Source organism: Zeugodacus cucurbitae, chromosome 4 (genome assembly GCF_028554725.1).
Source record: "Zeugodacus cucurbitae isolate PBARC_wt_2022May chromosome 4, idZeuCucr1.2, whole genome shotgun sequence".
Classification (NCBI taxonomy): domain Eukaryota; kingdom Metazoa; phylum Arthropoda; class Insecta; order Diptera; family Tephritidae; genus Zeugodacus; species Zeugodacus cucurbitae.
Genome location: NC_071669.1, coordinates 26,671,647 through 26,684,794, shown reverse-complemented (window position 1 = coordinate 26,684,794; position 13,148 = coordinate 26,671,647). Strand labels below are relative to the sequence as shown.

The 13,148-nt window shown below is 32.4% G+C and overlaps 1 protein-coding gene across 1 annotated transcript; it reads right to left on the bottom strand.

Moving 5' to 3' along the window:
* Positions 1-6,316: 6,316 nt before the first annotated feature.
* LOC105217045 (catalase) lies at positions 6,317-13,123 on the bottom strand. The gene is made up of 3 exons (XM_011191851.3): positions 12,936-13,123; positions 7,772-8,293; positions 6,317-7,705 (listed from the first exon to the last, which is right to left on the bottom strand). The coding sequence occupies exons 1-3, from the start codon at positions 12,990-12,992 to the stop codon at positions 6,764-6,766; spliced, it is 1,521 nt and encodes a 506-aa protein (XP_011190153.1). The 5' UTR covers positions 12,993-13,123; the 3' UTR covers positions 6,317-6,763.
* Positions 13,124-13,148: the final 25 nt, after the last annotated feature.

Here is a 13,148-nt window from a genome sequence, read left to right as displayed (position 1 = left end):
TAATGATTGAAAATGTAATAAAATAAATTAAAAAATGTAATAAAATAAAAAAATAATGTAATAAAATAAAAAAAAAAAACAAAAAAAAGAATTGTTTTTACCTGTTAGCGGAAAGATATAACAAATATAGGTAACAAACTGCTAACCAAAATAATGACCCGTACGGTAACAAATACTTCTGTTCTGAATAACATAGGGGTAACATAGGTGCTAACATATGCTTTAGCAGAGGTAACATATATTTTACATGCCAAATATGAAAATATATGATGCCAATAACAGACTGTTAGTTGTCAAAACATGACCAATAGGAGCCAAGTATAAGTGTCATCGTAGAACGGGACCACCTATGCAAAATGTAATTGGATAGAGTGAGAAGAGCATTGAACGAGTAGGGGCATAGTGTTACTTCTTTCCCACCCTTCGAACAAAAGTAACAGACAAATTAATTTTTGCTAATGTTTAGAGTAACACAGCTGTAACATGTTAGCTGAAAATTACCCGTCTTGCTGGGTTGATTTCTTAAAAGCCTAAATACATATTTCATATTTGCCTGAACCAATCATTTCCCACAATGATGATATTAAGTCTTCAAATTAATTATTTTTACATTATATTTATTGTTACGTTATTAATGATCCAATTTATTGCACAGTTTGGTTCAACAACTTGTTGAGATTTTGAAGATAATTTCATAATGCCACTCTTATAGAAACCCTTGTTGCTTTTGGCAAAAAGCTGGGACAGTCTATTTTTAAAAGTTTGCCTTGAGGCAAATTTTCATAATCAACATCATTCGTTATGGACAGGAACATGTAATAATCATTTGTGATATTATTTGTTATACTCTCCTAAAATTGCTAAAGAGAGTATTATAGTTTTGTTCACATAACGGTTGTTTGTGTCACACAGAAATAATAGAGTTAGATATGGGGTTATATATATATAAATGATCAGCATGGAGTTGAAATCCGTATGTCTGTACAAGCGATAACTTGAGTAAAAATTGAGATATCTGAGAGGTTGGTATACAAAATTTTAAATGGGCGTGGCTCCGCCCACATATAGGTCAAAAACCATATCCCCGAATCTACTCGACCAATTTCAGTGTAATTCGGTTTGTAATATTTTCCTTGCATCCCAATGATATTTATTATGTGAAAATAGGACTAATCGGTTCACCACCACAACTTCCTTTATACAAGAACTTTGAAGTCGATCTGAACCGTTTACTTTACAATATATAAAGTAAGCACTAGTGAAGATTTCAGAACAGAACTTTGTATAAATACTGCCTTTATAGTGTGGCACCCCTTTTCTAAAAATCGCCGAAATCGGATCATAAGTTTTCAAGACCCCATATATCGAACATGAGGACCTCAGTGCTTATACACTTTTTTTCACCGAAAGTGTAGGTAAGTCTCTCAGATATTTTGAAGAAATTCACAGGGAATATGTTTCTTCTAATAATATCTCTCCGTGCCAAAAATGGGTGAAATCGGGTCATAACTTCACCTAGCTCCCAAATACCTAATATTAGGGTTTCCAACTTTCGATGGACTTTATACCATATATAGTATATGACGACTATGTGGGTCAAATTGTGTATTATATTAATAAAATTAAATAAAAAAATTGAAAGAGTATAAAATGTTCAGTCACAACCAAACTTAGCCTTCCACTTTTGCCCCCGCCAACGTACTCCACCACAGACCACGCCCACCTCCCATTCAAAGGTTATGTTAAAAATTACTAAAAGTGCGTTAATTCACTAACGAAAAACATCTGAAACACTAAATTTTGCAGAAGAAATGGCAGAAGGCAGCTGCACTCAGTTTTTTTTACAAAATGGAAAATGGTTGTGGCGTCGCCCACTTATGGGTCAAAAACCACATCTCAGAAACTACTCAACCGATTTCAATGAACTTCGTGTAGAATATTTTCTTGACACCCCGCTGACACGTGTGTAAAATGGTTGAAATTACTTCACAATCACGACTACTTCCCATATAACTTAATTTTGAATTCCATCTCATTCCTTCACTTTATAATATATACACAACGAACCAATGAAGATAGCGGAATAAAACTTTACATAAATAATGTACATACATATATGATCGATGGAATCACTTGTGAAAAAATTGTCGAAATCTGACTATAATTTTTCAATGCCCCTGATATCGAACATGAAGAGCTCAGTGCCTAAGGGTAATTTTTCCCCGAAAATATCGGTAAATCTCTAAGATATCTTAATTTAATTCAGAGCGAATCTTTTTCTTTTAATAGAGTGTCTGTACCAAAAATGTGTAAAATCGGGTCATAACTTCGCCTAGCTCCCGTATACCTAATTATAGGTTTTTCAAAGAAACAATGGGCATAATACGTTATAAATCGGTTAATATGTGAAGTAGCTTAGCCACATTAAGTGAGCATATAATCTGAGATATAATGTACATATGTTGTCACCACCAACAATCAGTTCCGGAAGTACCTCACCCCTCATATACTATATTAATGATTTTCGTTATTCTATTGGATTTGCTCTGAATTACATTAAATTATCTGAGGGAGATACCAATATTTTCGGTGAAAAATTACCCTAAGTTACTGAGTGCTTCATGTACGATATCAGGGGCTTGAAAAGTCATGGTCCGATTTTGACAATTTTTTCACAAGTGATGTCATAGCTCAAAAACAGTATTTGTGTAAAGTTTTATTCCGCTATCTTTATTGGTTCCTAATGTATATATTATCAAATGAAGGAATAAGATGGAATTCAAAATTGAGTTATATGGAAAGTAGGCGTGGTTGTGAACCGATTTCGCCCATATTCCACCCGTGTCATCAGGGTGTCAAGAAAGTGTTATATAACGAATTTCATTGAAATCGGTCATGAAGTTCCTGCGATATGGTTTTTGACCCATAAGTGGGCGACGCCACGCCCATTTCCCATTTTGTAAAAAAATCTGAGTGCAGCTTCCATCTGCCATATCTTATGGTGGTTATTATCCGTTTTCTTTCACTTTTGGACTGTATAAGCAAATGGCTAAAAGAAACGACTGCAGAAAGTTTGGTTTATACAGTTTTTTTGGTTTGCAAGATATATACAAAAAAAATTACATCCAAATGTGTCCTTCCCTAATGCGATCCTCTGTACCAAATTTTATTTTTATAACTTTGTTTATGGCTTAGTTATGATACTGTATAGGTTTTCGGTTTTCGCCATTTTGTGGGCGTGGCAATGGTCCGATTTCGCCCATTTATCCAATACCAACCTCCTCAGGGTGCCAAGGAATATGTGTTCCAAGTTTCATTAAGATTTTAAGATTAGATATAGGGTTATATATACCAAAGTGATCAGGGTGAAGAGTGGAGTTCAAATCCGAATGTCTGTCTGTCCGTCCGTCCGTCCGTCTGTGCAAGCTGTAACTTGAGTAAAAATTAAGATATCTTGATGAAACTTGGCACACTTATTTCTTGGCACCATAGGAAGGTTGCTTTCGAAAATGAGCAAAATCGGACCACTGCCACGCCCACAAAATGGCGAAAACCGAAAACACATAAAGTGCCATAACTAAGCCATAAACAAAGCTACGAAAATAAAATTTGGTATGAAGGATCGCACTATGAAGGGGCATATTTGGATGTAATTTTTTTGGGGAAGTGGGCGTGGCCCCGCCCCATACTAAGTTTTTTGTACATATCTCGCAAACCAATAGAGCTATATAAACCAAACTTTCTGCCGTCGTTTTTTTTAGCCACTTCTTAATACAGTCCATAAATGAGAGAAATCGGATAATAACCACGCCCACCTCCCATACAAAAGTTAGGTTGAAAATTACTAAAAGTGGGTTAACTCACTAACGAAAAACGCCAGAAACACTAAATTCCACATAAGAAATGGCAGATGGAAGCTGCACTCAGATTTTTTTACAAAATGGAAAATGGGCGTGGCGTCGCCCACTTATGGGTCAAAAACCATATCTCAGGAACTACTCGACCGATTTGAATGAAACTTGGTTTCTAATAGTTTCTTTACATCCCAATGATATGTTGTGAAAATAGGCCAAATCGCTTCACAACCACGCCAACTTCCTATATACCAGGGCTAAGTTCGGTTGTGACCGAACATTTTATACTCTCGCAATTTATTTATTTCATTTTATTAATATTATATAATATACAATTTGACCCACATATTCGTCATATATGTATAAGGTATAAAGTCCATTGAAAATTGAAAACCATAATATTAGGTTAGAAGCACCGAGGTCCTCATGTTCGATATATATGTGGTCTTGAAAACCAAGTTTCATTGATATTGGTCGAGTAGTTTCGAAGAAATGGTTTTTGACCCACACCCACTTAAAATTTTGTATACCAATTTGAGTGGAGCCCTTCTGATACCTTCCTTATAATGAAATTTAAGGTTTCTGGTGTTTTCCTTTACTGAGTTAAAGCATTTTTAGTAGTTTTCAACATAACCTTCGTATAGAAGGTGGGTGTGATTAAAATCCGATTTGCTCCATTTTATGGACATTATAAGGTAGTACCTAAAAGAAACGTTTCTAGAAAGTTTGGTTGATATAACTTAAGTAGTTTACGAGATATGTACAAAAAACTTAGTATGGGGCGGGGCAACGACCACTTCTCCAAAAAAATTACATCCAAATATGCCCCTTCATAGTGCGATCATTTGTACCAAATTTTATTTCCATAGCTTTAATTATGGCTTAGTTATGGCACTTTATGTGTTTTCGGTTTTCGCCATTTTGTGAACGTGGCAGTGGTCCGATTTTGCCCATCTTCGAAAGCAACCTCCTCAGGGTGAAAAGGAATATTTGTTCCAAATGTACCCACATTTGACAATTTGGAACTTTTTAAAAAAACTTTAATATAAAAGTGTTGTGGCCATTTTCCTAAGCTTTGTTTTTTATAACTTAATCTTGAATATACATTTTATCAAAGTAATGCATTGTTTTAAAAAAATACATAAATTTCTCTAATATAGTTAATCTTCTCTAACTCGAATCACTATAATCCACCAAAAAACTTCGAGTTTTTTCTGTGAAATATAATATACGGGCCAGAAACCCGTGGTATCACCTTTGTTAATGTTAGCAAAGTTAAATGTGTGGTATTTACAATGCTTTTTAAGAACACCTTCGTCGCCCTACATATTCTTATGAACGTTATAGCCGGTGAACATAAATACACTTCCACTATTCGCTCACTTTGTTCCTAATTTATCAAATGAGCGACGGGTCGCCAGGTCGACGCCGTTAACCATTAACCATTAACCATAACATTAGGGATCTCAATAAGATTCGGCAACCAGAAAATTTCAATAAGCGCTTATAGTGTTCTATACATATCTGGTTAAATTATTAATTAACCCTAACCTTAATCAAAAACCAACTTTGGTGAGAAGACAATTCTAATAGCGTTGGGCTTGTTAAAAGAATTTGACTCGCTCAATTACACAGCGCAAGTATACATTACAAACTACATCGCCGCCGAAACCGAAGAGATGCATTACAAATTATCTGAGTGGTCGTCAATCATGAGTATTACTTTGAGGCGAACTCTAAAGCAAGAACGATTAAAAAGTAGATTCCACTATCTGATGGTTGTATAATAATATCTCTCCGATAACTATCTCGCCGATCTTTCTTGCTTCTTCTATATTGAGAACCTAACACTCTCCCCCTCTAAATCCGCGGCGACCCTATTCACCAACTGAACGAAAAAGTACAGGCTATACCCTTATCTCTTTGCTTATAACTCATGACCAATTTTTGTACATATTGAAAGTGTTTCTATTATTCTAACACTACCAACATATGTCCAACTTGCAAAGAGATTTCACCTTATACTAACCACCTCCTTGCAGTCCAACACTGCCGAACAGTTTTTGTTTGGGCGAATCATTATATGACTTTGATTTACACCAAATTTCATGAAAATTATTATATATAATCCTTGTTCTATTTAATCAAAAAATGCAATTTATACTAATGTTATCAGTTGTTCATCAAAATATATTTTTGTTCTTATATAAATTTATATAAATCTAACACTTCATGATTCCAATCCAATCCAATTAAATTAAATCAACTATGAGATAATCAAGAAATTACAAATTTTAAAATACAATATAAAAAAACAAATTATCAAATTTAAAAATTTCAAAAAATAATTCCTTTTATTAACTATGTCTACGGATTGCAAAGCATGTCTCCTAACTATTACTTGGTAACAATGTTTCAGACATTCAGCGTACATTTGTTTATATTGCAATGAAAAGCAGTAGTATTTTTTTTATTTTATGAATATTGAATTTTATTAAAAATGTAAAAAAAGCATACATATGTATATATCTGTACTTGTTTAAACACAAAATTTCATATAACAATATGATTATACAAGCATAAAGGGATAGCGATTTCAATTGATTAAAAAAAAATAAAGCCAACAAGAATTTGCTAATCTTCTCCAATAAGATTACAAATCGACAATTTGAACAATTTAACCAATAAACGGTATTACAATTTGAATTTCAAATAATTTTTCGTTTTTTATCCAATAAAAATAAACATTACAATTGTTTGCCCTTTGGCAGACTGTATCACAGCCCTTTATGTTTTAATAATATATCAAAAAATGTGTCTGGAAGCGACCCGTAACCTCAAAAAAGTTATGTGCATTAGCATTGAAAACATTGAAAATATTTGCAAAGATAATAATTAATTTCAGTTCTTTAGATTTTGGCCGATTTGGCCAAGTTAAGGCCTTCAGTAAGCATTCTACCAAAGTCAGCATGAACTAAAGTAAAGTTCTTAACAGCACGCTCCTGAATAAATTGACTGGCATTGCTCAAACTGTCAACAATGTTAGCTACCAAACGTTGGCGAGCTCTATCATCCAAAACATAAACCCAAAAATCGGTCACCTGGCTATAATTGTCCTCGGTGAAGCCGCTGGTGAAGCGATAAACCTCACCTTGCACAGGGCAACATGGCATCAAGCTCTTTGCACGAGCACTTTCGTCTGGTCCTGAGAACGAATTGGGGAAATAATTCGGAGCACCACCTTGATTATCATTAACACGCATTTGACCGTCGCGCTGATAGTTAGTAACACTAACACGATAAGGGCAATTCACCGGTATTTGCAAATAATTAGGGCCCAAACGATGTCTGTGTGTGTCTGAGTACGAGAAAAGTCGGCCTTGCAACATCTTGTCGGGCGATGGTTCAATGCCTGGAACCAAATGTGCTGGACTAAAGGCAATTTGTTCAACTTCAGCAAAGTAATTGGTAGGATTTCTATCGAGCACCATCTTGCCAAATTGGATAAGTGGGAAATCCTTATGGCTCCATACTTTTGTTACATCAAAGGGATTATATTTGAATTTCTTAGCTTGATCAAATGTCATCACTTGCAAATACCATGTCCAACTTGGGTAATTGCCATTCTTAATAGCATTGTACAAATCACGAATACTATAGTCTGGATCAGTAGCTGATAACCCTTGAGCGACCTTGGGATCGAGATTCTTAATGCCCTGATCAGTTTTGTAGTGGAATTTAGCATAAATAGGCTCCCCTTTACAATTAACCAACTTGAAAGTATGCGAACCATATCCATTCATATGACGATAACCATCGGGAATGCCTCGATCTCCAAACAAAAAGGACACCTATTAAACATATTTTAATATCATTAAAAATTATTAAATTTAATATTTATATTACACATGTGTTACCTGGTGAGTACTCTCCGGACGCAGAGTTAAAAAGTCCCAGAACATATCCGGATCCTTCAAATGTGTTTGCGGATTACGCTTCTGAGTGTGGATAAAGCTGGGAAAAAGAATTGGGTCACGTATAAAGAAAATTGGTGTGTTATTGCCCACCAAATCCCAGACACCGTCCTCAGTGTAAAACTTTACAGCAAAACCGCGCGGATCACGGGCGGTATCAGCGGATCCACTTTCTCCGCCCACGGTGGAAAAACGCACTGCAATCGGCGTACGCTTATGTACCTTCTCGAATACCTTAGCGGCACAATATTTCGTAATGTCATGCGTCACCTCGAAATAACCAAAAGCGCCGGCACCTTTAGCATGAACTACACGCTCTGGTATGCGTTCACGATCGAAGGCAGCCATCTCATCCAAAAAGTTGACATCCTGCAACAATGCCGGACCCCTTGGTCCCACGGTTAGAGTTGCATCCTTAATACCAACAGGATTACCAGCTCCTGTTGTAATTGTGCCCGGAGGTTTCTGAAATATAAATGAATTCAATTAGTACAATACAAATAACAACAAAAAGTATAAATACATTCGTAAACTTCAACGCACTAGACCTTTAGAACTGCGAAATTAAAATGTATTTTATATTTAGATATAATATGTGTGAATAGATGTTATAAATGTTGCAGATACCTGGAAATTCTTTACTAATTTTGAACAGAATTAAATTAAATAAATCTTAGTCCTATGTACAAAAGTGCACACACATAGACGGGGCGTAATGTACATATTTAACTGAATTAAGAATATTGTATTTGCTTACATTTAAGCAGAATGCTGACGAATTCATACAGTGTTGAACGATATATAGTATATGAATGTATAAAGCAATAAACTAAATAATAATCTGATTGTGTTTCGCATTCTGTTCTTTATTGTGTCTTAAGAATAAACTATATATATATGTGTTACAATTTTAAAATTCAAAATATCATACTAAATACGTATATTTTCGTAATGAAATAAGAATAATTTGAATGCGAAATAAGTCGGTTTAAAGATGAATTCATTTCCATTGCATATACATTCCGGTATATGTATGTATATTTACTTATGTGCTATGTAACGTGTGTGTCTAAATTTTTTGGAATATGCACACTAATGCACATAACACATACCTACTTTATGTGATATGTAAATTTGTGAAAAAAATGGTGATTAAAAACTCCTAACAACTTTGATATTGGAATTAACTGTACTAAGAGTTATTATTTCCATCTCCATATATATGTGTTGTGTTTGTTTTGTCACGCCGTGAGATAACACACTCAGATAACACATATAAAACATTGAGATAAGAGCGAAAGCGTTGTACACCCAAAGTATATACACATTTTTATTTCACACAGAAGTTAAAATGTACACACCTATGCATATATTCATGAATATGCCCCCCATGAAAGAATTATATACACATATAGATTACATATATAGTAAGAATTTTTGCATGTATTATAAATCCAAGCAGTAAACTGCACTATCTTGCTTTGACTTTGCCCTCTGCATGCATCTTTCACCAGTTCAAGGCTAGTAAACTTCGACATAAAAATACTTTAAAGTACTGAAGTAAATATCATCTAATAAGAATTATATTATATTGTGTATTTTTCAAACCAAACTTGTGATGATTTCTCTTCTAATTGCAGAAATGAATATGCGCATAAACAGTCTTAAAAATTTTTATATTTTTTGTGAAATATTTTTATTACATATTTATTATATTTTTAATAAACAACTACGTAATTGAAAATAAAATAAAATATTAATTAAAATATTTATATTTTCTAACTTATTGCACAAATCACTCAACACATACAAACATGAGTAGGCAATAATTTCATTTTGTTGAAATAAATCCATGAATTGTGTTTGGGAATAATTGAAAGTGAATAAATCAAAGTAAACAGCGGATTTACTGATAGCTAAAATGAATTTACAATTAATTAAAGTGAATGAGCATTAGCAATGCTATTGTGATATGGAGTTTGAAATTATCACGCTTTGTATTAGTTGTTTTCTTATTTCACCGCACTCATCTTAATGCTGGGTTTATCAACTTCGGTGCACTGCCGTCAGTATAAAGTTTATATTATAAAAAAATTGTTTTGTTATTTTCCCTTCGCTCAAAATTTCTAATTATCTGTGTTACGTATGTGCAAATGTACATTAAACGATGCAAATTGTATAAAGTTGTGAATGTAATTGAATAACAGTCGAAGGTTAAACCGCTGATAAACAGGTTGTATGTTGAAATTTTAAAATTTTAATTAGGTAATCTGCCATTCTTGGTCAATTCAATCAAATTCGTCCAAATGCAAATAATTAGCTCCAGTAAAACCAATTTCGTTCCGAATAAGTATTCACACATACACACATGTATGCATATACATATGTTTGAAAAGACGTGACTGCATTCGAAATTTCATTGCGTGCAGTGACAAAGCCTAAAATGCAAACAATTTTTCAATGCATATTGTATGTGTTAAGTAACTCCATTTGTGCATATGTGTTTCTAAAGCGAGTTCTAAAGCAGCTATTACCAACTGTATGAGACGAAAACTATTTTAACATACATTCCCTCTACCCATTTAGTTCCAACAGTTCTCGCACGCGTACAAATTCGCAAATATAGCGAAGTCACTTGAAAGGAGTTGTAGTTTCAGTCGCAACATAGGCACTGTACACCAGCTTTTCTACTATAGGCAGCCACTAACAACAACAACTAACAGTCAATGTGATTATATATAAACAACTTCATACCAGTTTTTACAATCGTGGAATGAAGTGCATTGACTTTTGTATAAACTGTGCCATGCTTCATTGAAGTTTACAGTACTCGAAGGTGCCTTTTGTGGTTTTGATTTGCGCATTCATTGGTACTGTGACTAGCCAATATACATACATACATACATAGGTGTACATTTTCTAATATTTATAAACATTGGAATTATTTGCTTTAATTTCAAAAGGTTTCACCAAATGCCTATATAATTTGTACTCGCGCATGTAAGAATTCAACAGGTTTTTGTTAACGTTGAAAAGTGCGCTTGCGTAAGTACATAAACATTTAAGAGAACATCACTTATTTCATATTAAACTAAGTGTAATACCTTATACTATATTAAGACATTTGAAATTATATTAATAAATACATATATATTAAATCAAGTCCAACTAATTTGAACATATGATAAATATACATACAGATATAAGTACAAGTGTACTTGCATTCAAAACCAGGAAAACCAATTAAAAGCTTTAACTCTTTGTTAACACTCAAAATCATGACTGGACTTTTTATTTATACATGTTCATAATTTAATAGTCCTCATTAACAACAAATGCAAAACGGTTCAAAACAAAAATAAAAACTTGCGTAAAGCAAAATTAAACAATATTTTTTGCATCCGTTACATATGTGCACACATATGTATATGTGGAGATATTACTGAAGCAAACATTAAAAAATCATTTTATGGATAACTCTTTTAAAACAAATGTACACAGATTATGTATATTTATGTGTATATACGTGTGTTCTTAGCGGGTATACATATGTATGTACAACCTCTGGCCTCTTGGGGTATTATTTGGGCATTACTGTTGTGTGTTATTGCAATAATAAATAAAAATAATAATCTACATTACTAAACTATTAATATATGACTTTCTGAATAAACTATTACCGGTGTTGCCGAACCTGTATCAAAATAATAAAGTAATTACATTATCGTGATAACATACCCCGTACATACATATATATTTTCATAATAAAATATAATCAATATAATTGTACAACTCTATTTCGCAAATTTTATGGCTACTAAGTTAGATGGAGATAACGTACAAAATACGTTGAGATGAAATATAAAATACAAAATGCGATGATTGTGATCGAAACCATTATAAAAATATGACGGCGTTACCATTTAAAAAAAAATACTGTTATTTTCAATACAAAAACATGTATAGTATTGCTCAAAAGACGGAAAACTTAAAACGTTTAAAAATGTGTGAAATTAGTTGACTAAATATGGAATGGTAGTGTTGTATGCGTATATTATGAATTGTGCAAGTCATTGCAAAATAATGCTACTAATAGAAAATAATTGCAAACAATTAACACTAGCAAAATCAACCGATAGATATATCAGATATGAAGTGAATTTTTCAGCTCACACAAAATGGAAAATAAATGTTTAAACTGCAACAATAGCGTAATTCATATTAAGTATTAAACGATTACATACTAACATCGGCATGTATGTGTATTTGGGCATGTAAGAAAAACAAAAATTTTAAATTTATATAAAAAATCTTATTTATTAATTAATAATACATATAATTTTAATGATGTTGAGCTTTACCACTTTTAAAAACTAGTATTAAGCAAACCTTTTTATATACTCGATTTAACTATCATTAACGTATGACTAATAAATTTGTTCTTACGAATATAAAATTGTATTACAAACATAAACATAATATCATTGAACTGTTAACTTAAAATATTTAAGTAGTTTTCAAATAAATAAAAGAAAATATAAAGTCTTAATATTAAACTAAATAAAAATATATCAAATATAAAAAAAATAAACTCTACAGATTAGTTATAACAAAATGTAAACATATGCTAAAACGCTTAAATTGCTTAATTAATTTTAAATCCATTATTTTAATTTTTTATAATCTCTGTACTAATTTCAACATCACGAAATATATTTCACAATATATGTATATTAATAAATTTTTAAAAAATACATACATATAGTATGTAGGATACTAATATTATAATTATTAATTATTTTGTATTCAAACCGAGCAAAACCAACAAAAAAAAACCTTTCCATAATTTTTAATAAAAATATCCAAAGTTGAGACGTTAATATAGACAAAAGAAAAAAATAGAATTAAATGCATATGTACGGTATAAGATAAAAATGCTACTAATTATGATTTAGCCATAGACTCCCTTTAAAAATTTGTTTTTCTCTTTGTTTCCACCCTATTAATACAATCCTAGTATCTTATATGTTTTTGTACTAAAAATTGTAAACATTTGTGTACGTTCTTTCAATTTCATTAAACCCTATCTTGCTACTAACACACTTACCGACAAATTATTTTTATAGTCGATTAGTTGATTTGTGGCTGCGTCGCGATTAGACATGTTTTTAAATATTAAGCTTGAACTGTTAAAAGAATAACAACAGCAAAACCGGCAAAAGGTGCGTAATCTAAATTCACAATTAATATATGCTTTAAAACCGTTCACACACGGAAAATGATATGCAGGTGAAAACTGGAAGCTCTTTTATACTTTCTG